This window comes from Panulirus ornatus, chromosome 42, assembly GCF_036320965.1.
Source record: "Panulirus ornatus isolate Po-2019 chromosome 42, ASM3632096v1, whole genome shotgun sequence".
Lineage (NCBI taxonomy): Eukaryota > Metazoa > Arthropoda > Malacostraca > Decapoda > Palinuridae > Panulirus > Panulirus ornatus.
Genome location: NC_092265.1, coordinates 18349401 through 18376177, shown reverse-complemented (window position 1 = coordinate 18376177; position 26777 = coordinate 18349401). Strand labels below are relative to the sequence as shown.

Below are 26777 nucleotides of genomic sequence, written 5' to 3'. Positions count from 1 at the left end.
GGAACGAGGAGAAGAGGGAGACCAAATTGGAGGTGGAAGGATGGAGTGAAAAAGATTTTGTGTGATCGGGGCCTGAACATGCAGGAAGGTGAAAGGAGGGCAAGGAATAGAGTGAATTGGAGCGATGTGGTATACCGGGGTTGACGTGCTGTCAGTGGATTGAATCAAGGCATGTGAAGCGTCTGGGGTAAACCATGGAAAGCTGTGTAGGTATGTATATTTGCGTGTGTGGACGTATGTATATACATGTGTATGGGGGTGGGGTGGGCCATTTCTTTCGTCTGTTTCCTTGCGCTACCTCGCAAACGCGGGAGACAGCGACAAAATATAAAAAAGAAAAAATATATATATATATATATATATATATATATATATATATATATATATATATATATATATATATATATATACTTAGAAAATACTTAGAAAAGCAAATGGATTTGTATGTAACATTTATGAATCTGGAGAAGGCATATGACAGAGTTGACATAGATGCTCCGTGGAAGGTATTAAAAATATATGGTGTGGGAGGCAAGTTATTATAAGCAGTGAAAAGTTTTAATCGGGGATGTAAGGCATGTGTACGAGTAAGAAGAGAGGAAAGTGATTGGTTCTCAGTGAATGTTGGTTTGCAGCAGGGTTGCGTGATATCTCCATGGTTGTTTAATTTGTTTATGGATGGGGTTGTTAGGGAGGTGAATGCAAGAGTTTTGGAGAGAGGGGCAAGTATGCAGTCTGTTGTGGATGAGACAGCTTGGGAAGTGAGACAGTTGTTGTTCGCTGGTGATACAGCGCTGGTGGCTGATTCGGGTGAGAAACTGCAGAAGCTGGTGACTGAGTTTGGTAAAGTGTGTAAAATAAGAAAACTGAGAGTAAATGTGAATAAGAACAAGGTTATTAGGTACAGTTGGGTTGAGGGACAAGTCAATTGGGAGGAAAGTTTGAATGGAGAAAAAATTGAGGAAGTGAAGTGTTTTAGATATCTGAAAGTGGATTTGGCAGCGTGTGGAACCATGGAAGCTGAAGTGAGTCATAGGGTTGGGGAGGAGACGACAGTTTTGGTAGCGTTGAAAAATGTGTGTAAGGCGGGAACTTTATCTCGGAAAGCAAAATGGGTATGTTAAGGAATAGTGGTTCCAATAATGTTATATGGTTGTGAGGCGTGGGCTATAGACAGAGTTATGCGCAGGAGGGTGGATGTGCTGGAAATGAGATGTTTGCGGACAATATGTGGTTGAGGTTGTTTGACCGAGTAAGTAATGAAAGGGTAAGAGAGATGTGTGGTAAGAAAAAGAGTGTGGTTGAGAGGGCAGAAGAGGGTGTTTTGAAATGGTTTATATGTGTTAGAGGTGGAGGGAAAGAGAAGTGGAAGACCAAATTGGAGGTGGAAAGAGGGAGTGAAAAGATTTTGAGTGATCGAGGCCTGAACATGTAGGAGGGTGAAAGGCGTGAAAGGAATAGAGTGAATTGAAACGATGAGTTATACCGGGGTCGACGCGCTGTCAATGGATTGGGCCAGGGCATGTGAAGCGTCTGTGGTAAACCATGGAAAGTTTTGTGGGGCCTGGATGTGGAAAGGGAGCTGTGGTTTCGGTGCATTATACATGACAGCTAGAGACTGAGTGTGAACGAATGGGGCCGTTATTGTCTCTTCCTAGTGCTACTTCGTGTACATGCGCGTGGAGGGGGTTGTTATTTCATGTGTGGCGGGGTGGCGACGGGAATGAATAAGGGCAGACGGTATGAATTATGTACATGTGTATACATGTATCTGTCTGTGTGTGTATATATATATATATGTATACGTTGAGATGTATAGGTATTTTTAAGTGTGTGTGTGGACGAGTATGTATGTGGGTGGGTTGGGCCATTCTTTCGTCTGTTTCCTTGCGCTACCTTGCTAAAGCGGGAGACCGACAAAGTATAATGAATAAAAAGTAATATATATATATATATATATATATATATATATATATATATATATATATATATATATATATATATATATATATATATATATATATATATATATATAATTTGTTCATACTACTTGCCATTTCCCGTGTTAGCGAGGAGCGTTAAGAAGAGAGGACTGAGCCTTTGAGGGAATATCCTCACTTGGCCCCCTTCTCTGTTCCTTCTTTTGGAAAATTAAAAAAGAGAGGGGAGGATTTCCAGCCCCTCGCTCCCTTCCCTTTTAGTCGCCTTCTACGACACGCAGGGAATACGTGGGAAGTATTATTTCTCCCTTGTCCCCAGGGATAGTATATATATATATATATATATATATATATATATATATATATATATATATATTTTTTTTTTTTTTTTCATACTATTCGCCATTTCCCGCGATAGCGAGGTAGCGTTAAGAACAGAGGACTGGGCCTTTGAGGGAATATCCTCACCTGGCCCTCTTCTCTGTTCCTTCTTTTGGAAAAAAAAAAAAAAAAAAAAAAAAAAACGAGAGGGGAGGATTTCCAGCCCCCCGCTCCCTTCCCTTTTAGTCGCCTTCTACGACACGCAGGGAATACGTGGGAAGTATTCTTTCTCCCCTATCCCCAGGGAATATATATATATATATATATATATATATATATATATATATATATATATATATATATATATATATATATATATATATATTCATAAAGTGTTATATACTAATTTTAAACCCCAAAATTATCTTTTTCACTTACCCTGAGAGGGAAGTTTGCTTGGACAAGTACTTGCAGGGACTGACCACAAGTTTAATAGTTTATAAACGTGTCGATGTCAAACAGCGGGTGGCGCAGCAACAAAGCAGGTGTGGGTCAGTAGCAGCCTGAGCGTTGCAGGAGTACGGTGTGTGTTCCCTTCTGCTGACTGGTGTGGCTCCTGGCTCAGGCCACGGGTGAAGTGAGAACGAAACCCAGCCCGCAGATGTGGGTCAGTAACAAAGTGAGCGGTGCAGGGGTAGGGTGTGTGCTTCCGTGAGTTGCCCTGTCCTGACTGATGTCTCTCCTGTGATCCATTATAGGCAGGAATTTCTCTTTTCATATCGAAGCGAACTACGTCGGTTACTTGAATATGATGTGACATCATTGAATATATATATATATATATATATATATATATATATATATATATATATATATATATATATATATATATATATATATATATATATATATATATTGCTGCTGATAACCACGAGGAAAATTAAACACGACAAGTCCCAGGTGTATTTTCGTGTAATGTTTACATCGTCAGGGGAGATACAAGAATGAGATTGAAAACTTAGAACAGTCTGTTTATATATATATATACAAATTAGAGGCGGAACTAAGACGCCGTTGGTACTCAAATGTTTCCCGTTGGTGGTGGTCGGGTCTGCCTGCCTGTCATGAGATCTATTATGTGGACAAGATAGGGAACCGTTTACGAATTTTGCCTATGACAAATCATTCCAGTTTGTATAAACCTTTACTAATATTCGTGTTACAATTCTTTGTGTACTTTAGAGAAGATTCAGTGATGTTTCTCATGGTTAAGGGGTTACAGTTATCTAGCGTTACTCCAATCAGTACAATGGTCATAATTTCTTTCTAACATGATTAAACGAAGCATTTGATTCTTGTCCTGTTCTTATATTATATTTATGTTGCTTAAGTCTAGCAGTTGTTGATGAAGATATTCTGAAGAGTATTGTTGGTGCTTAAAACTACATTCACATTAGAGGATTTAAGCAAGATGGGGAGTAACATGAAATTTTCGCTAAATGGAAGAATTAAAAGACTCTTGGTATTAAAGAGAAGTTTGGGGTTAAACTGATTTATAAAGTAGGAGAGATGGTCAGCAGGCATTATCAAATTACATATGAATTGATAGGCGTGCAAAAGAGAGACTTTTGGATGTAAATGTGCTGAAATGGGCAGCTGATGGGATCCGATTACTATTTTATGGAGGCGAGGGTGAAGATTTGTAGAAGTTTTCGAAAAAAAAAAGTGGACAATGTCGGGGTGAAAAGAGTGGTGAGAGTAAGTGAGCTTAGAAAGGAGACTTGTGCGAAGAATCATCAGAAAATAATGCATGTAGAATGGCAAAAGATTAGAGCAAATGAAGTGAGGGGAGTGGATGAGGAATGGAATGGCATGTGCAAGAGATCCATGTGGCATGCGAAAGGTGGGAGGTGGTTAGATTAAAGAGGTTAGTTAGTGGTGTGATGAAGGAGCAAGATCGCAAGTAAAAGAGAAGAGAGGCATTTGGGTGGTACTTACAAGGAAGGAGGTAAATAACGTGCAAAAGACAAGAAAACCTATGGGAACATCGTTGAAGGGGGCAACAAGGGGAAGTAATAACAGGTAGTGATGGAGTAAGCAGATGGAGTGAGCATTTTGAAGGATTGTTAAATGTGTTTGCTGATTGAGCTGCAGATGTAGGGTGTTTGAGTTGGGGTGGTATGCGAAGTGAGAGAGTCAGGGAGAGTGCTTTGGTAGAAGCCTTGCGGAAGATGAAATGCAGCAAGGCGACGTTTTTGGATGGTATTGCAGTTGAATTCATTTTGAAAGAGGGTGACTGTGTTATTGATTGGTTGGTAAGGATATTCAATGTATGTATGGATTATAGAGAGGAGCCTGAGGGTTGGAGGAATGCATGTACAGTGCCTCTGTATGAAAGCAAATTGCATAAAGGTGAGTGTTCAAACCACAGAAGCATAACTCTGTTGAGTATACCTGGAAAATTATATGGGAGGGTATTGATTGAGAGGGTGAAGGCATGCACAGTGCGTCAGAACTGGGAGGAACAGTGTGGTTTCAGAAATGGTAGAGGGTGTGTGGATCAGGTGTTTGCTTTGAAGGATGTGTATGAGAAATACTCAGATAAACAAATGGATTTGTATGTGGCATTTATGGATCTTGAGAAGGCATATGATAGGGTTGATAGAGATGCTTTGTATAAGGTCTGAAGAATACATGGTGTGGGATTCAAGCTGCTAGAATCAGTGAGAAGATTTTATCATGGGTGTAAGGAGTGTGTACCAGTAAGAAGAGAGGAGAGTGACTGGTTTCCTGTAAAGGTCGGTCTGCGGCAGGGGCGTGTGATGTCATTATGGTTGTTTAATTTGTTTATGGATGGGGTGGTGAGGGTGGTAAATGCTAAAGTGGAAAGGGTATGCATTCTATTGGGATGAGAGGGCCTGGGAAGTGAGTAAGTTTTTCGAGTAAGAAACTGCAGAAGTTGGTGACTTAGTTTGGAATAGTGAGTGAAAGGAGATGGTTGAGAGTAAATGTGAATAAAAGCAAGGTTTTAAGGTTCTGTAGAGTTGAGGAACAAGGTAGTTGGGATGTAAGTTTGAATGGAGAAGAATTAGAGGAAGTGAAGTGTTTCAGAAATCTAAGGGTGGACTTGGCAGCGAATGGGACCTTGGGAGCGGAAGTGAGTCATGGGCTGGGGGAGGGGTTGAAGCTTCTGGGAGCGATGAAGAACGTGTAGAAATAGAGAATAGTGGCTCCAAAAATATTATATGGTTGCGAGACATGGGCTATAGATAGGGTTGTACGGAGGAGGGTGGATGTGTTGGAAATGAAATGTTTGGGTGGTATGAGGTGGTTTGATCGAGTAAGTAATGAAAGGGTAAGAGAGTTGTGTGATGATGAAAAGAGTGGTTGAAAGCAGAAGAGAGTGTTGAAATGGTTTGGACATATGGAGAGAATGAGTGAGGAACTGTTGACAAAGAAAATATATGTGTCAGAAGTAGAGGGAACAAGAAGCGGGTGACCAAATTGGAGTTGGAAGGATGGAGTGAAAAAGATTTTGAGCGATCGGAGCCTGAACATTCAGGAGGGTGAGAGGTGAGCACGGAATAAAGTGAATTGGAACGATGTGGTATACTGGGGTTCGACGTGCCGTCAATAGAGAGAGCCAGGGCATGTGAAACGTTTAAGGTAAGCCATGGAAAGGTCTGTGGGACCTGGATGTGGATAGAGAGCTGTGGTTTCGGTGCATTACGCATGACAGATAGAGAATGGTTGTGAGCTGATGTGGCCTTTCTCCGTCTGTTTCCTGGTGCTACCTCGCTGTCGCAGGGGGTGGCGATGCTGCTCCTGTGGGGCGGAGTGGCGCCAGGAATGGATAACGGTGAACAATTATGAATATATATATATATATATATATATATATATATATATATATATATATATATATATATATATATATATATATATATATATATTTTTTTTTTTTTTTTTATACTTTGTCGCTGTCTCCCGCGTTTGCGAGGTAGCGCAAGGAAACAGACGAAAGAAATGGCCCAACCCCCCCCCATACACATGTATATACATACATCCACACACGCAAATATACATACCTACACAGCTTTCCATGGTTTACCCCAGACGCTTCACATGCCTTGATTCAATCCACTGACAGCACGTCAACCCCGGTATACCACATCGCTCCAATTCACTCTATTCCTTGCCCTCCTTTCACCCTCCTGCATGTTCAGGCCCCGATCACACAAAATCTTTTTCACTCCATCTTTCCACCTCCAATTTGGTCTCCCTCTTCTCCTCGTTCCCTCCACCTCCGACACATATATCCTCTTGGTCAATCTTTCCTCACTCATTCTCTCCATGTGCCCAAACCACTTCAAAACACCCTCTTCTGCTCTCTCAACCACGCTCTTTTTATTTCCACACATCTCTCTTACCCTTACGTTACTCACTCGATCAAACCACCTCACACCACACATTGTCCTCAAACATCTCATTTCCAGCACATCCATCCTCCTGCGCACAACTCTATCCATAGCCCACGCCTCGCAACCATACAACATTGTTGGAACCACTATTCCTTCAAACATACCCATTTTTGCTTTCCGAGATAATGTTCTTGACTTCCACACATTCTTCAAGGCCCCCAGAATTTTCGCCCCCTCCCCCACCCTATGATCCACTACCGCTTCCATGGTTCCATCCGCTGCCAGATCCACTCCCAGATATCTAAAACACTTCACTTCCTCCAGTTTTTCTCCATTCAAACTCACCTCCCAATTGACTTGACCCTCAACCCTACTGTACCTAATAACCTTGCTCTTATTCACATTTACTCTTAACTTTCTTCTTCCACACACTTTACCAAACTCAGTCACCAGCTTCTGCAGTTTCTCACATGAATCAGCCACCAGCGCTGTATCAACAGCGAACAACAACTGACTCACTTCCCAAGCTCTCTCATCCCCAACAGACTTCATACTTGCCCCTCTTTCCAAAACTCTTGCATTTACCTCCCTAACAACCCCATCCATAAACAAATTAAACAACCATGGAGACATCACACACCCCTGCCGCAAACCTACATTCACTGAGAACCAATCACTTTCCTCTCTTCCTACACGTACACATGCCTTACATCCTCGATAAAAACTTTTCACTGCTTCTAACAACTTTCCTCCCACACCATATATTCTTAATACCTTCCACAGAGCATCTCTATCAACTCTATCATATGCCTTCTCCAGATCCATAAATGCTACATACAAATCCATTTGCTTCAATAGTAGTTGCAAGAGTAGTTTGTAAGTAAATATAAACAAGTTTTAGTTCTTAAGTTGAACAACAAGGTATTGCGATTGTAAGTTTGAATGAGCTACTTCAGAAGTGAATGATTCCAGAATTAAGGTTGACTTGGCAGCAATCGACATTGGACGAAGTGAGTAATGGTGGGGAGGTTTATCAGCTTTGGCGCTGTAAGACATGCAGCAATCGAATCCTCAGGCTCCAAAATATTATATTCAAATAATTAGGTCGAACGAAGAGGTCAGCCCTTTTTTATGAAATGAAATTCTTCCAACTGCTGTTAGCGGTTTTTCGTCAAGTAAAGAGTTACAGACTTTGTGTTACAAAATTTGTTGAACCTCGCACTTTGAACGATCGGACAATAGCAATAATGCAGTGAGAACAATTCAAAAAATTAAAATGTGTCACCAGTTCATTATCACATCACCAATGTTACCCCTTGGTGCCAAATTGGAGTTGAGTGGATGTGAATGTTTGAGCGATTGAGTCTGACCCATTCAGAACGTTTGAGTGACCCGAAATAAATGAATTGAACCATCTGTATACTAGGGTTTCCCGTTCTTTCAACACTATGCACTTCTGTGAACGTTTTGTCATGGTAAAGTCTGCGACCTTGATTGTTAGAAGTGGAAGTTCGTCAATTACCATTCCTTTCAGAATGATTGTTACTGATCTTCATCTCCGTCTGTTTCTGTGACTACCTCCTCTTCTTGCCAGTTGCGGCATCATCTGATTCCAAATCTCCTGTGCGGGCGCCAGCAATGATATCCATTCTTTCATCGATTTTCATTTATACTAGTTCTTCATATATAAAATATATAATATAATACTTATATATTTATATATATATATATTATCATGCAAAATAACCATGGGAGAGAAATAAACGAGGCTTTGATTATAAGTCCTCAGAAAGTAGAGGTAGCAGTGACAGGGTCGGTCCTTAAATTACAGATGTAGATCGAGGCAAGGCTTATTATTCCATGGAAACAGGGAACGTCTTTCGTTACATGAACTCTTAGGATTGATTGATCCAAGATGTGGAGAACATAAGATAAAACATACGGGTAAAGACAATGGTAACATGAGTGAAATAGATCAGTGAAAGTACAGGAATACTGAAAGGAAAAAAAAAAAGGAATGAAAGGCTTAATACGAAGAGGCTTCAAAAACCAAATCGATGCTTACCATAGGCTTAAACTCATACGATCGTGCGTCACTTAACGTCGGGAATTACTTTGGCCTTCAAGCTAGGGTATCCCGTGAGCACTTGTAAGAGGATCAACGGGTTCACATTTAAAAAATTCAGCGGATTAGAATCAAGTCTCAAACGTAAAACTCCAGAAAAATCAACTGTTCAGGAGCGTCAAAGCTTTTTCCATGCAGAAAGGTTGGAACGTTGAAGCGTGAGAATACAGTTGGAATAACGATCGATTCAACATGTTTGGGATCTAAAAATGTATTGTCAATGGTGCGTTCCCCCATTGCGTGCACTACAGATTGACGATGCGTAGTTACCATGGTAGTTCTCGCTTTTTATGGCCTCACTATATATGCAAATGCTGGAGAGTGAGATTATCCTTAGAATGATAGGTAGAGGAGCGCGTACACAGGGTCAGGTGTGTGGATAATATGAATCATGTGATCGCCATCATACCTAATAGAACGAGTATAAACAACAAGGTGTGGATGTTCAACCCGGTGAACAGCAACGTATAATTCACGGTAGAAACAGAAGAAAACGGTAAATTGCCTTTTCTCGACATGTTGATACTACGGCAAGGGGAAACAGTCAAGTTCTCCATGTACAGAAAATAAACAAACAAGGGCGACTTCGTGCTCTACCTCTCGGCTCACAGTGATGAAGTAAGAAGTGGAGTAGTGATTCGTATAAACTAGGTTACCCTGAAGGACTATTATGCAAATCGAAGACGAAAGCTATTAAGATATACGGAAGGTAGGAGGATAGAACCAGTAGTGAGGATTGGGTCGGTTATGTATCAGTCCCTGGATGGAAATGTTCCACAGGATTGGACAAGTTTCTTAAAATAAAGATAATCAACATAGCAAGAGCTACAAGCGTAATACTCGGGGAACTAGTGAAAGTATCCATGAAGAGAGATGATGGGAAGAATAGCAACAGCGTGATATACAAAATTGCATGTAATGGATTTTCAATGGCTTATTATCGAGAGTCAGCCAGGGGGATCGACATGCGCGTGAGGGAACATGAGAACGGTCTAAAGGCCACAGAAAGATTGGAACACCTGCCACACTGGCAACAGGTGGAGGTGTTACAGACAGGATATGAAAAGAAGACAAGAAGGAAAATAGAATCAGCGGATATTTCTACAAACATCGTTTCCAGTCATCGTGGTGGATATGTGAGCTTAGCGGAGACAAGCAAAATAGTCATAAGCAAAGCCAGGAGGACAAGACAGAGGAACAAGGTTAACCAAACAGGTGGCGATCCACCCGGGCAAGGCCCCGGTCAATAAGGAGGCAACGTCACCTGACTTTCCGCCGTATCATTTGTACTTAAGTTGACGTCATGTCTATGTAAGACCATTTCCCGAAGACGTTCCTTTGTGAACGAAACGTTGGAATATAAAGCTTTTGCCTATCTCTGTGTTTCTGTTCTCCACCATCATCCACTTATTTGTCTGAATATACTATTTCCAATATATATATATATATATATATATATATATATATATATATATATATATATATATATATATATATATATATATATATATATATATATATATATATATATGTTTGATGATAGAGTGGCAGATATAGGGTGTTTTGGTCGAGGTGGTGTGCAAAGTGAGAGGGTTAGGGAAAATGATTTGGTAAACAGAGAGAGGTAGTGAAAGCTTTGCGGAAGATGAAAGCCGGCAAGGCAGCAGGTTTGGATGGTATTGCAGTGGAATTTATTAAAAAAGGGGGTGACTGTATTGTTGACTGGTTGGTAAGGTTATTTAATGTATGTATGACTCATGGTGAGGTGCCTGAGGATTGGCGGAATGCGTGCATAGTGCCATTGTACAAAGGCAAAGGGGATAAGAGTGAGTGCTCAAATTACAGAGGTATAAGTTTGTTGAGTATTCCTGGTAAATTATATGGGAGGGTATTGATTGAGAGGGTGAAGGCATGTACAGAGCATCAGATTGGGGAAGAGCAGTGTGGTTTCAGAAGTGGTAGAGGATGTGTGGATCAGGTGTTTGCTTTGAAGAATGTATGTGAGAAATACTTAGAAAAGCAAATGGATTTGTATGTAGCATTTATGGATCTGGAGAAGGCATATGATAGAGTTGATAGAGATGCTCTGTGGAAGGTATTAAGAATATATGGTGTGGGAGGAAAGTTGTTAGAAGCAGTGAAAAGTTTTTATCGAGGGTGTAAGGCATGTGTACGTGTAGGAAGAGAGGAAAGTGATTGGTTCTCAGTGAATGTAGGTTTGCGGCAGGGGTGTGTGATGTCTCCATGGTTGTTTAATTTGTTTATGGATGGGGTTATTAGGGAGGTAAATGCAAGAGTTTTGGAAAGAGGGGCAAGTATGAAGTCTGTTGGGGATGAGAGAGCTTGGGAAGTGAGTCAGTTGTTGTTCGCTGATGATACAGCGCTGGTGGCTGATTCCTGTGAGAAACTGCAGAAGCTGGTGACTGAGTTTGGTAAAGTGTGTGGAAGAAGAAAGTTAAGAGTAAATGTGAATAAGAGCAAGGTTATTAGGTACAGTAGGGTTGAGGGTCAAGTCAATTGGGAGGTGAGTTTGAATGGAGAAAAACTGGAGGAAGTGAAGTGTTTTAGATATCTGGGAGTGGATCTGGCAGCGGATGGAACCATGGAAGCGGAAGTGGATCATAGGGTGGGGGAGGGGGCGAAAATTCTGGGAGCCTTGAAGAATGTGTGGAAGTCGAGAACATTATCTCGGAAAGCAAAAATGGGTATGTTTGAAGGAATAGTGGTTCCAACAATGTTGTATGGTTGTGAGGCGTGGGCTATGGATAGAGTTGTGCGCAGGAGGATGGATGTGCTGGAAATGAGATGTTTGAGGACAATGTGTGGTGTGAGGTGGTTTGATCGAGTGAGTAACGTAAGGGTAAGAGAGATGTGTGGAAATAAAAAGAGCGTGGTTGAGAGAGCAGAAGAGGGTGTTTTGAAGTGGTTTGGGCACATGGAGAGAATGAGTGAGGAAAGATTGACCAAGAGGATATATGTGTCGGAGGTGGAGGGAACGAGGAGAAGAGGGAGACCAAATTGGAGGTGGAAAGATGAGTGAAAAAGATTTTGTGTGATCGGGGCCTGAACATGCAGGAGGGTGAAAGGAGGGCAAGGAATAGAGTGAATTGGAGCGATGTGGTATACCGGGGTTGACGTGCTGTCAGTGGATTGAATCAAGGCATGTGAAGCGTCTGGGGTAAACCATGGAAAGCTGTGTAGGTATGTATATTTGCGTGTGTGGACGTATGTATATACATGTGTATGGGGGGGGGGGGGTTGGGCCATTTCTTTCGTCTGTTTCCTTGCGCTACCTCGCAAACGCGGGAGACAGCGACAAAGTATAATAAAAAAAAATAATAAATATATATATTCATATGGATTTGTATGTAGCATTTATGGATCTGGAGAAGGCATATGATAGAGTTGATAGAGATGCTCTGTGGAAGGTATTAAGAATATATGGCGTGGGAGGCAAGTTGTTAGATGCAGTGAAAAGTTTTTATCGAGGATGTAAGGCATGTGTACGTGTAGGAAGAGAGGAAAGTGATTGGTTCTCAGTGAATGTAGGTTTGCGGCAGGGGTGTGTGATGTCGCCATGGTTGTTTAATTTGTTTATGGATGGGGTTGTTAGGGAGGTGAATGCAAGAGTTTTGGAAAGAGGGGCAAGTATGAAGTCTGTTGGGGATGAGGGAGCTTGGGAAGTGAGTCAGTTGTTGTTCGCTGATGAAACAGCGCTGGTGGCTGATTCCTGTGAGAAACTGCAGAAGCTGGTGACTGTGTTTGGTAAAGTGTGTGAAAGAAGAAAGTTAAGAGCAAATGTGAATAAGAGCAAGGTTATTAGGTACAGTAGGGTTGAGGGTCAAGTCAATTGGGAGGTAAGTTTGAATGGAGAAAAACTGGAGGAAGTAAAGTGTTTTAGAAATCTGGGAGTGGATCTGGCAGCGGATGGAACCATGGAAGCGGAAGTGAATCATAGGGTGGGGGAGGGGGCGAAAATCCTGGGAGCCTTGAAGAATGTGTGGAAGTCGAGAACAGTATCTCGGAAAGCAAAAATGGGTATGTTTGAAGGAATAGTGGTTCCAACAATGTTGTATGGTTGCGAGGCGTGGGCTATGGATAGAGTTGTGCGCAGGAGGGTGGATGTGCTGGAAATGAGATGTTTGAGGACAATATGTGGTGTGAGGTGGTTTGATCGAGTAAGTAATGTAAGGGTAAGAGAGATGTGTGGAAATAAAAAGAGCGTGGTTGAGAGAGCAGAAGAGGGTGTTTTGAAATGGTTTGGTCACATGGAGAGAATGAGTGAGGAAAGATTGACCGAGAGGTTATATGTGTCGGAGGTGGAGGGAACGAGGAGAAGTGGGAGACCAAATTGGAGGTGGAAAGATGGAGTGAAAAAGATTTTGTGTGATCGGGGCCTGAACATGCAGGAGGGTGAAAGGAGGGCAAGGAATAGAGTGAATTGGATCGATGTGGTATACCGGGGTTGACGTGCTGTCAGTGGATGTGAAGCGTCTGGGGTAAACACTGGAAAGTTGTGTGGGGCCTGGATGTGGAAAGGGAGCTGTGGTTTCGGGCATTATTGCATGACAGCTAGAGACTGAGTGTGAACGAATGGGGCCTTTGTTGTCTTTTTCCTAGTGCTACCTCGCACACATGAGGGAGGAGGGGGATGGTATTCCATATGTGGCGAGGTGGCGATGGGAATGAATAAAGGCAGACAGTGTGAATTGTGTGCATGGGTATATATGTATGTGTCTGTGTGTGTATATATATATGTACATTGAGATGTATAGGTATGTATATTTGCGTGTGTGGACGTGTCTGTATATACATTGTGTATGGGGGTGAGTTGGGCCATTTCTTTCGTCTGTTTCCTTGCGCTACCTCGCAAACGCGGGAGACAGCGACAAAGCAAAATAAATATAAATATATTATTTATTATACTTGATCGCCGTTTCCCGCTTCAGAGAGGTAGCGCCAGGAAACAGACGAAGAATGGCCCATCCATTCATACACACACACACACACACACACACACACACACACACATATATATATATATATATATATATATATATATATATATATATATATATATATATATATATATATCCCTGGGGATAGGGGAGCAAGAATACTTCCCACGTATTCCCTGCGTGTCGTAGAAGGCGACTAAAAGGGGAGGGAGCGGGGGGCTGGAAATCCTCCCCTCTCGTTTTGTTTTTTTTAATTTTCCAAAAGAAGGAACGGAGAATTGGGCCAGGTGAGGGTAGTCCCTCAAAGGCCTAGTCATCTGTTCTTAACGCTACCTCGCTAATGCGGGAAATGGCGAATAGTTTGAAAAAAAAAAAAAAAAAAATATATATATATATATATATTTTTTTTTTCAAACTATTCGCCATTTCCCGCGTTAGCGAGGTAGCGTTAAGAATACAGGACTGGGCCATTGAGGGAATATCCTCACCTGTGTGTGTGTGTTGGAAAGGATCACATTTTTGCGCGTGATCAAGATATTCCTATGAGCCCACGGGGAAAATGAAACACGATAAGTTCCCAAGTGCACTTTCGTGTAATAATCAGGAGAGACACAAGAGAGAAATATAAGTCAGTTGATATACATCGAAGAGACGAAGCTAGGACGCCATTTGGTAAACATGTGATTGTCAAAACATACAACGAGCGTTAATAAACTCATCATTTAACAAATTTTATCAACAATAAAGTTATCTGATTTGTATAGACCATCACTAATATTGAGATTATAATTCTTTGTGTATTTAATAATAGAAGGTTCAATGATATTTCTCTTGGTATTAGAGTTAATAACTGAGATGGCATTAATCCAGTCAGTACAATGATCATAGTTTTTAACGTGATTAAACAAGGCATTTGATTCTTGTCCCGTTCTTATACTATATTTATGTTGCTTAGGTCTAACAGAGATTTCCTTACCAGTCTGACCAACATAAGATTTATCACAATTTCCACATGGCACTTTATAGATGCATCCAAGAGAATTTTCTGGTGAATTCCTGATTAAGATATTCTTTATAATATTATTGTTGCTAAAGGCATCATTTACATTAAAGGATTTAAGCAACATGGGAAGTAAAGTGATATTATTATTAAAAGGGAGAACTAAAAGATTCTTGATATCTATGGGAGGTTTGAGCTCAGCTCTATAAAATGATTTCTTTGCTAACTTAAGAATTTATCAATGAAAGATCTAGGGTACTTTAACGTAGATCCAATTGAATATATCTTCTCAAACTCATCATCAATAAACTCTGGACTGCAAATACGTAATGCCCTAAGGAACATAGATAGAAATGATGATAATTCAACTCTGTCATGTTGAGATGAGTAGTGATTCTCGTTTCAGTAAAGAAATTAAGTTGTTAAAAGATAATAGTTCTCTTATCAAAAGTTTGTCATCTTTGTTCCCTTCATTGCCATATATGTATGGACTTATCAAAAAACATAAACAGAATTTTCACTAAAGTTCCAGTTGATGACCTTTTAAAATATTTATTTGATATATTGGATGATATTCATTTGCCTGTTTCAAAGTCTGTTTCCATTGAACTGATAAAATTGTGTATAAAAGACTGTGTACTTCAATGCAATGGAGATTATTATGCTCAAAAATTTGGTATGGCATTAGGTTACCCTCTTTCACCTGTACTAAGTAATCTTTATATGGAATTTTTTGAAACAAAATTACTAAAGGATATCTTACCTTCTAATGCAATTTGGTTTAGGTATATAGATGATGTTCTTTGTGTCTGGCCAACAAATGAAAATTTACAAATATTTCTCCCCTTACTTAACAGTTCAGTACCTTCCATCAAATTTACTGTAGAAAATGAAAATAATGGTATGTTACCAATTTTAGATTGCATAATCCATAAGCAAGGAAACAAGTTTAAGTTTAGCATATACAGAAATCCCACTCATATATCCATTATTACTCATCTCAGCATGACAAAGTTAAATTATCACCATTCTAATCTATGTTCCTTAGGGTATTACGTATTTGCATTCCAGAGTTGATTGATGATGAGTTTGAGAAGATATATTCTATTGGATCTAAGTTAAAGTACCCTAGATCTTTCATTGATAAATCCCTTAAGTTAGCAAAGAAATCATTTTATAGAGTTGAGCCCAAGCCTCCCAGTGACACCAAGAATCTTATAGCTTTCCCTTTTAATAATAGTTTCACTTTACTTCCCATGTTGCTTAAATCCTTTAATGTAAATGTTGCCTTTAGCAACAATAATATTATAAAGAATATCTTAATCAGTAATTCACCAGAAAATTCTCTTGGATGCATCTTTAAAGTGCCATGTGGAAATTGTGATAAATTTTATGTTGGTCAGACTGGTAAGGATCTTTCTGTTAGACTTAAGCAACATAGATATAGTATAAGAACGCAACAAGAATCAAATGCCTTGTTTAATCCCGCTAAAAACTATGATCATTGTATTGACTGGATTAATGCCATCTCTATTACCAAGAGAAATATCATTGAATCTTCTATCATTAAATACACAAAGAATTATAATCTTGATATTAGTGATGGTCTATACAAATTAGATAACTTTATTGTTGATAAAATTTGTAAAATGATAAGTTTATGAACGCTCGTTGTATGTTTTGGAGAATCACGTGTTACCAAATGGCGTCCTAGCTTCGTCTCTTCCATGTATATCAACTGACTACTATATTTCTCTCTAGTGTCTCCCTTGATGATATGATTATTACACGAAAGTGCACTTGGGAACTTATTGTGTTTAATTTTCCCCGTGGACTCATAGGAATATATATATATATATTTTTTTTTTCAAACTATTCGCCATATATATATATATTTTCTTTCTTTCAAACTATTCGCCATTTCCCGCATTAGCAAGGTAGCGTTAAGAACAGAGGACTGGGCCTCTGAGGAAATATCCTCACCCGGCCCCCTTCTCTATTCCTTCTCTTGGAAAGTTAAAAAAAATAACAAGAGGGGAGGATTTCCAGCCCCCCGCTCCCTCCCCTTTTAGTCGCCTTCTACGACACGCAGGGAATACGTGGGAAGTATTCTTTCTCCCCTATCCCTAGGGATAAATATATATATATATATATATATATATATATATATATATATATATATATATATATATATATATATATATATATATCTCATTTCCAGCACATCCATCCTCCTGCGCACAACTCTATCCATAGCCCACGCCTCGCAACCATACAACATTGTTGGAACCACTATTCCTTCAAACATACCCATTTTTGCTTTCCGAGATAATGTTCTCGACTTCCACACATTTTTCAAGGCTCCCAAAATTTTCGCCCCCTCCCCCACCCTATGATCCACTTCCGCTTCCATGGTTCCATCCGCTGACAGATCCACTCCCAGATATCTAAAACACTTCACTTCCTCCAGTGAGGACAATGTGTGGTGTGAGGTGGTTTGATCGAGTAAGTAACGTAAGGGTAAGAGAGATGTGTGGAAATAAAAAGAGCGTGGTTGAGAGAGCAGAAGAGGGTGTTTTGAAATGGTTTGGGCACATGGAGAGAATGAGTGAGGAAAGATTGACCAAGAGGATATATGTGTCGGAGGTGGAGGGAACGAGGAGAAGAGGGAGACCAAATTGGAGGTGGAAAGATGGAGTGAAAAAGATTTTGTGTGATCGGGGCCTGAACATGCAGGAGGGTGAAAGGAGGGCAAGGAATAGAGTGAATTGGAGCGATGTGGTATACAGGGTTTGACGTGCTGTCAGTGGATTGAATCAAGGCATGTGAAGCGTCTGGGGTAAACCATGGAAAGCTGTGTAGGTATGTATATTTGCGTGTGTGGACGTGTGTATGTACATGTGTATGGGGGGGGGGTTGGGCCATTTCTTTCGTCTGTTTCCTTGCGCTACCTCGCAAACGCGGGAGACAGCGACAAAGTATAAAAAAAAAAAAAAAAAAAAAAAAAAAAAAAAAATATATATATATCAGAAATAGCACTACTCCTGCAACAGGAGTGGTGGGAGTATGTGATAGAGTGTAAGAAAGTAAGCTCTAGATTGATATGGGTAAAATTGAAAGTTGGTGTAGAGAGATGGGTGGTTATTGGTGCATATGCACCTGGGCATGAGAAGAAAGATCATGGGAGGCAAGTGTTCTGGGAGCAGCTGAATGAGTGTGTTAGTGGTTTTGATGCACGAGACCGGGTTATGGTGATGGGTGATTTGAATGCAGAGGTGAGTAATGTGGCAGTTGAGGGAATAATTGGTATACATGGGGTGTTCTGTGTTGTAAATGGAAATGGTGAAGAGCTTGTAGATTTATGTGTGGAAAAAGGACTGGTGATTGGGAATACCTGGTTTAAAAAGAGATATATACATAAGTATACGTATGTAAGTAGGAGAGATGGCCAGAAAACGTTATTGGATTACGTTTTGATTGATAGGCGCAGGAAAGAGAGACTTTTGGATGTTAATGTGCTGAGAGGTGCAACTAGAGGGATGTCTGATCATTATCTTGTGGAGGCAAAGGTGAAGATTTGTAGAGGTTTTCAGAAAAGAAGAGAGAATGTTGGGGTGAAGAGAGTGGTGAGAGTAAGTGAGCTTGGGAAGGATACTTGTGTAAGGAAGTGCCAGGAGAGACTGAATACAGAATGGAAAAGTTGAGAACAAAGGAGGTAAGGGGAGTGGGGGAGGAATGGGATGTATTTAGGGAAGCAGTGATGGCTTGCGCAAAAGATGCTTGTGGCATGAGAAGCGTGGGATGTGGGTAGATTAGAAAGAGTAGTGAGTGGTGGGATGAAGAAGTAAGATTATTAGTGAAAGAGAAGAGAAAGGCACTTGGACGATTTTTGCAGGGAAATAATGCAAATGAAAGAGTGGGAGATGTATTAAAGAAAGATGCAGGAGGTCAAGAGAAAGGTGAAAGAGGTGAAAAAGAGGGCAAATGAGAGTTAGGGTGAGAGAGTATCATTAAATTTCATGGAGAATAAAAAGATGTTTTGGAAGGAGGTAAATAAAGTGCGTAAGACAAGGGAACAAATGGATACTTCAGTGAAGGGGGCTAATTGGGAGGTGATAACAAGTAGTGGTGATGTGAGGAGATGGAGTGAGTATTTTGAAGGTTTGTTGAATATGTTTGATGATAGAGTGGCAGATATAGGGTGTTTTGGTCGAAGTGGTGTGCAAAGTGAGAGGGTTAGGGAAAATGATTTGGTAAACAGAGAAGAGGTAGTAAAAGCTTTGCGGAAGATGAAAGCTGGCAAGGCAGCGGGTTTGGATGGTATTGCAGTGGAATTCATTAAAAAAGGGGGTGACTGTATTGTTGACTGGTTGGTAAGGCTATTAAATGTATGTATGATTCATGGTGAGGTGCCTGAGGATTGGCGGAATGCTTGCATAGTGCCATTGTACAAAAGCAAAGGGGATAAGAGTGAGTGCTCAAATTACAGAGGTATAAGTTTGCTGAGTATTCCTGGTAAATTATATGGAAGGGTATTGATTGAGAGGGTGAAGGCATGTACAGAGCATCAGACTGGAGAAGAGCAGTGTGGTTTCAGAAGTGGTAGAGGATGTGTGGATCAGGTGTTTGCTTTGAAGAATGTATGTGAGAAACACTTAGAAGGGCAAATGGATTTGTATGTAGCATTTATGGATCTGGAGAGGGCATATGATAGAGTTGATAGAGATGCTCTGTGGAAGGTATTAAGAATATATGGTGTGGGAGGCAAGTTGTTAGAAGCATTGAAAAGTTTTCATCGAGGATGTAAGGCATGTGTACGTGTAGGAAGAGAGGAAAGTGATTGGTTTTCAGTGAATGTAGATTTGCGACAGGGGTGTGTGATGTTTCCATGGTTGTTAAATTTGTTTATGGATGGGGTTGTTAGGGAGGCGAATGCAAGAGTTTTGGAAAGAGGGACAAGTATGAAGTCTGTTGTGGATGAGAGAGCTTGGGAAGTGAGTCATTTGTTGTTCGCTGGTGATACAGCGCTGGTGGCTGATTCAAGTGAGAAACCGCAGAAGCTGCTGACTGAGTTTGGTGAAGTGTGTGAAAGAATAAAGTTGAGAGTAAATGTGAATAAGAGTAAGGTTATTAGGTACAGTAGGGTTGAGGGTCAAGTCAATTGGGAGGTAAGTTTGAATGGAGAAAAACTTAAGAAAGTGAAGTGTTTTAGATGTCTGGGAGTGGATTTGGCAGCGGATGGAACCATGGAAGCGGAAGTGAATCATAGGGTGGGGGAGGGGGCGAAAATTCTGGGAGCCTTGAAGAATGTGTGGAAGTCGAGAACATTATCTCGGAAAGCAAAAATGGGTATGTTTGAAGGAATAGTGGTTCCAACAATGTTGTATGGTTGCGAGGCGTGGGCTATGGATAGAGTTGTGCGCAGGAGGGTGGATGTGCTGGAAATGAGATGTTTGAGGACAATATGTGGTGTGAGGTGGTTTGATCGAGTAAGCAATAACAGGGTGAGAGAGATGTGTGGTCATAAAAAGAGTGTGGTTGAGAGAGCAGAAGAGGTGTTTTTGAAATGGTTTGGTCACATGGAGAGAATGAGTGAGGAAAGATTGACCAAGAGGATATATGTGTCAGAGGTGGAAGGAACGAGGAGAAGTGGGAGACTAAATTGGAGGTGGAAAGATGGAGTGAAAAAGATTTTGAGTGATCGGGGCCTGAACATGCATGATGGTGTAAGGCATGGAAGGAATAGAGTGAATTGGAACGATGTGGTTTTTCAGGGGTCGACGGGTTGTCAATGGATTGAACGAGGGCATGTGAAGCGTCTGGGGTAAACCATGGAAAGTTTTGTTGGGCCTGGATGTGGAAAGGAAGCTGTGGTTTCGGTGCATTATTACATGACAGCTAGAGACTGAGTGTGAACGATTGGGGCGTTTGTTGTCTTTTCCTAGCGCTACCTCGCACACATGAGGGGGGTAAGGGGTTATTATACCATTTGTGGCGAAGTGGCGATGGGAATGAATAAGGGCAGACAGTATGAATTATGTACATTTGCATATATGTATATCTGTGTGTGTGTATATATATATATATATATATATATATATTATCCCTGGGGATAGGGGAGAAAGAATACTTCCCACGTATTCCCTGCGTGTCGTAGAAGGCGACTAAAAGGGGAGGGAGCGGGTGGCTGGAAATCCTCCCCTCTCGTTTTTTTTTGATTTTCCAAAAGAAGGAACAGAGAAGTGGGCCAGGTGAGGATTTTCCCTCTAAGGCCCAGTCCTCTGTTCTTAACGCTACCTCGCAAACGCGGGAAATGGCGAATAGTATAAAAAAAAAATATATATATATATATATATATATATATATATATATATATATATATATATATCTTTTTTCTTTCTTTTAAACTATTCGCCATTTCCCGCGTTAGCGAGGTAGCGCTAAGAACAGAAGACTGGGCCTTTTTTGGAATATCCTCAACTGGCCCCCTCTGTTCCTTCTTTTGGAAAAAAAAAAAAAAAGAAAACGAGAGGGGAGGATTTCCAGCCCCCCGCTCCCTCCCCTTTTAGTCGCCTTCTACGACACGCAGGGAATACGTGGGAAGTATTCTTAATCCCCTATCCCCAGGGATAATATCAAATACTCACCATCATTATTTCCCATTATATTACATCATCAGTGGCACATGAAAGGGTAGTAGTGTCATCCAGACCAGTTCTGTATAACAATAAAATGGAGTACAGTTTTCAAATTTCCACTCTTACTTATTGGCAAAACATCGAGTCACTACGAGACAACATGCCAAAGACTAATCTCACCGTATGTAATGTATGTATTGCTTTAAACAATTTGCAAACTGGGTTACAAGAACGAGTATTTACCATTGGGAATATCAAGAAAAAGGTATTCATTATTCGAAACAATAATAACATGGAAAGAAAACAATTAATGCTATTAGACCCAATCTCATACAAATTAATGTAGCTGTCTTTAACATAACATCTTGCACATATATATGTCAAGCACATGTGCATGAAGCAGCAAGGTTACCCAGGCAGAGGTGGATAAATTCTTATATTCAGGGACTTCAACTAAAAGGAAACAGCCTGAACAAACTTTTACACGCACTACTGGGTAGGAGGAACAATTGGAGGTTCATGAGACCTTTTCGTACTTACGGGTTACTTACTGACTCACTAAAGGTAGAGGTGCAAGTAATCCATCAAAGCAGGATTAGGTCTTCACATTCATTAACTTTTAATCTAAAAATCATCTAAGGAACCCCACTTGGTAAAAATAAACTGATGGTACAGAACTAACTAATTAGATTTAAAATTTCGTAAGGAAAGGTTGCAGATGCTGATGAAGTTGATAACAAATGCAGCATCAGACGATATGTTCATCCCATAATAATCACAAGTTCCATCTTCCCTGGGAGAAAGGGTATACTTAGATCACTAGAGCTAAATCTCTGGAAGTGAGAAGACTTATGAAGATGATGGACCTGCATAGGAATCATAGACCAGATGTCATCTCATCATTTGCATTTATGGAGTATGCATAGACCATAGACAAGCCACTAGGAACACTGTTCAAATAAAATGAAGACCAGTATTTAAAACAGGCAACAGGGAAGTAACTAAACTTCAGACCAGTGTTATTTATGAGTAGCCTGCAAGATAATGAAATAATAATCTGGAAACACCAACTTTCCTGTCTTGTAAAAATCATGTTAAGACACACAGAACATTTCAGAAGAGCTAATGGACAAAACTTAAACCAGACCTTTTTGAGAGAAAACACTTTTGTACAGTGTACAAATGTGCAAGTAGATTCTGTATTCTTGGGCTGCTAGAAAGCCTTTGTCAGTCCCTTACAGATCAATGATGAAGCAAGATTTCACAGTTGGTACCAAGGTATTGCTATACAAATGAACTGACGACTATAGGATTCAGACAGAGCAGAAAACATGTTAAAGTAGCCTTATGAAGATGGGTAAGAGTAACGAGTGGGAAATTCAAAAGCATATATAAAACTAAGGAAAAAAATGAGTGAGGCTCAACAAACAGGCAAAAGAGATAATCATATGGGAAAAACAACAGCAGGTATGTATACTTGCATGTGTGGACGTGTATGTATATACATATGTATGTGGGTGGGTTGGGCCATTCTTTCGTCTATTTCCTTGCGCTACCTCGCCAACGCGGGAGACAGCGAGAAAGCAAGTATATATATATATATATATATATATATATATATATATATATATATATATATATATATATATATATATATATATATATATATATATATATATATATATATATATATATATATATATATATATATATATATATATATATATATATATATATATATATATATATATTAACCTACAAATTGGATAACTTTATTGTTGATAAAATTTGTAAACAATTCCCCTCCTTGTCCACATAATAAGTTTATGATACGCTCGTTGTCTGTCTTGGACAATCACTCGTTTACCACATGGCGTCCTAGCTACGTCTCTTCGTTGTATGTCAAATGACTGTTACATTTTCCTTGTATCTCATCTGATGATGTGATTATTATACGAAAGTGCACTTGGGAACGTATCGTGTTTCAATTTCCCCGTGTAGTCATAGGAATATATATATATATATATATATATATATATATATATATATATATATATATATATATATATATATATATATATATATATATATATTATATGTATATATATATATATATATATATATATATATATATATATATATATATATATATATATATATATATATATATATATATATATATATATATATTTCTTTTAAACTATTCGCCATTTCCCACGTTAGCGAGGTAGCGTTAAGAACAGAGGACTGGGCCTTTTTTGGAATATCCTCACCTGGCCCCCTCTGTTCCTTCTTTTGGAAAAAAAAAACAAAAAAAACGAGAGGGGAGGATTTCCAGCCCCCCGCTCCCTTCCCTTTTAGTCGCCTTCTACGACACGCAGGGAATACGTGGGAAGTATTCTTTCTCCCCTATCCCCAGGGATAATATATATATATATATATATATATATATATATATATATATATATATATATATATATATATATATATATATATATATATATATATTGAGCGTGATCAAGATATTCCTATGAGTCCACAGGGAAAATGAAATACGAAAAGTTCCCAGTTGCACTTTCGTGTAATAATTACATCATCAGGGGAGACACAAGACAGAAATATAACAGTCAGTTGATATACATCGAAGAGACGAAGCTAAGACGCCATTTGTTCATATTCATCTACATTTGCGTTGTTTAGTTAGGTTCGGTAAGATGCTATCTGCTTGCTATGTGCGCCTGTTGGGAAATGACTGGTGTAGACCCCGTTGCTCACCAACGTGTGACGAAGGGTATTCGAGTACATAGTATTCGAATAGTTATTTCCTATTAGCCAGGCCCATTGCCTAGCGGTAACATTTCCGCCTGTTGCACATGGGTCCCGGGTTCGATCCTGGCTGTTGGAGGTTTTTATGATATATTTATATATATATCCCTGGGGATAGGGGAGAAAGAATACTTCCCACGTATTCCCTGCGTGTCGTAGAAGGCGACTAAAAGGGAAGGGAGCGGGGGGCTGGAAATCCTCCCCTCTCGTTTTTTTTTTCTTTTTTTTTTCCAAAAGAAGGAACAGAGAAGGGGGCCAGGTGAGGGTATTCCCTCAAAGGCCCAGTCCTCTGTTTTTAACGCTACCTCGCTATCGCGGGAAATGGCGAATAGTATGAAAATATATATATATATATATATATATATATATATATATATATATATATATATATATATATATATATATATAGTCCTGGAAAATTATCTGGGAGGGTAGTGATTGAGAGGGTGAAGGCATGTACAGAGCATCAGATTGGGGAAGAGCAGTGCGGTTTCAGAAGTGGTAGAGGATGTGTGGATCAGGTGTTTGCTTTGAAGAATGTATGTGAGAAATACTTAGAAAAGCAAATGGATTTGTATGTAGCATTTATGGATCTGGAGAAGGCATATGATAGAGTTGATAGAGATGCTCTGTGGAAGGTATTAAGAATATATGGTGTGGGAGGCAAGTTGTTAGAAGCAGTGAAAAGTTTTTATCGAGGATGTAAGGCATGTGTACGTGTAGGAAGAGAGGAAAGTGATTGGTTCTCAGTGAATGTAGGTTTGCGGCAGGGGTGTGTGATGTCTCCATGGTTGTTTAATTTGTTTATGGATGGGGTTGTTAGGGAGGTAAATGCAAGAGTCCTGGAAAGAGGGGCAAGTATGAAGTCTGTTGGGGATGAGAGAGCTTGGGAAGTGAGTCAGTTGTTGTTCGCTGATGATACAGCGCTGGTGGCTGATTCATGTGAGAAACTGCAGAAGCTGGTGACTGAGTTTGGTAAAGTGTGTGGAAGAAGAAAGTTAAGAGTAAATGTGAATAAGAGCAAGGTTATTAGGTACAGTAGGGGTGAGGGTCAAGTCAATTGGGAGGTGAGTTTGAATGGAGAAAAACTGGAGGAAGTGAAGTGTTTTAGATATCTGGGAGTGGATCTGTCAGCGGATGGAACCATGGAAGCGGAAGTGGATCATAGGGTGGGGGAGGGGGCGAAAATTTTGGGAGCCTTGAAAAATGTGTGGAAGTCGAGAACATTATCTCGGAAAGCAAAAATGGGTATGTTTGAAGGAATAGTGGTTCCAACAATGTTGTATGGTTGCGAGGCGTGGGCTATGGATAGAGATGTGCGCAGGAGGATGGATGTGCTGGAAATGAGATGTTTGAGGAAAATGTGTGGTGTGAGGTGGTTTGATCGAGTAAGTAACGTAAGGGTAAGAGAGATGTGTGGAAATAAAAAGAGCGTGGTTGAGAGAGCAGAAGAGGGTGTTTTGAAATGGTTTGGGCACATGGAGAGAATGAGTGAGGAAAGATTGACCAAGAGGATATATGTGTCGGAGGTGGAGGGAACGAGGAGAAGAGGGAGACCAAATTGGAGGTGGAAAGATGGAGTGAAAAAGATTTTGTGTGATCGGGGCCTGAACATGCAGGAGGGTGAAAGGAGGGCAAGGAATAGAGTGAATTGGAGCGATGTGGTATACAGGGGTTGACGTGCTGTCAGTGGATTGAATCAAGGCATGTGAAGCGTCTGGGGTAAACCATGGAAAGCTGTGTAGGTATGTATATTTGCGTGTGTGGACGTGTGTATGTACATGTGTATGGGGGGGGGAGGGTTGGGCTATTTCTTTCGTCTGTTTCCTTGCGCTACCTCGCAAACGCGGAATGCGTGCATAGTGCCATTGTACAAAGGCAAAGGGGATAAGAGTGAGTGCTCAAATTACAGAGGTATAAGTTTGTTGAGTATTCCTGGTAAATTATATGGGAGGGTATTGATTGAGAGGGTGAAGGCATGTACAGAGCATCAGATTGGGGAAGAGCAGTGCGGTTTCAGAAGTGGTAGAGGATGTGTGGATCAGGTGTTTGCTTTGAAGAATGTATGTGAGAAATACTTAGAAAAGCAAATGGATTTGTATGTAGCATTTATGGATCTGGAGAAGGCATATGATAGAGTTGATAGAGATGCTCTGTGGAAGGTATTAAGAATATATGGTGTGGGAGGCAAGTTGTTAGAAGCAGTGAAAAGTTTTTATCGAGGATGTAAGGCATGTGTACGTGTAGGAAGAGAGGAAAGTGATTGGTTCTCAGTGAATGTAGGTTTGCGGCAGGGGTGTGTGATGTCTCCATGGTTGTTTAATTTGTTTATGGATGGGGTTGTAAGGGAGGTAAATGCAAGAGTCCTGGAAAGAGGGGCAAGTATGAAGTCTGTTGGGGATGAGAGAGCTTGGGAAGTGAGTCAGTTGTTGTTCGCTGATGATACAGCGCTGGTGGCTGATTCATGTGAGAAACTGCAGAAGCTGGTGACTGAGTTTGGTAAAGTGTGTGGAAGAAGAAAGTTGAGAGTAAATGTGAATAAGAGCAA

General features: G+C 40.2%; 1 protein-coding gene across 4 annotated transcripts in view; it reads left to right on the top strand.

Moving 5' to 3' along the window:
* The first annotated feature begins 2815 nt into the window (after positions 1-2815).
* The window catches only part of LOC139761951 (organic cation transporter protein-like), a 152009-nt gene continuing 128047 nt past the window's right edge, over positions 2816-26777 (top strand). Inside the window, exon 1 of one of the 4 annotated variants that reach the window (XM_071686662.1) lies at positions 2816-2940. In XM_071686662.1, coding sequence (XP_071542763.1) covers positions 2923-2940 — 18 coding nt within the window. In that variant the 5' untranslated portion in view covers positions 2816-2922. Of the gene's footprint in view, positions 2973-26777 lie in introns of all 4 variants that reach the window. The other 3 variants (XM_071686663.1, XM_071686664.1, XM_071686661.1) reach the window with 3 other exon arrangements.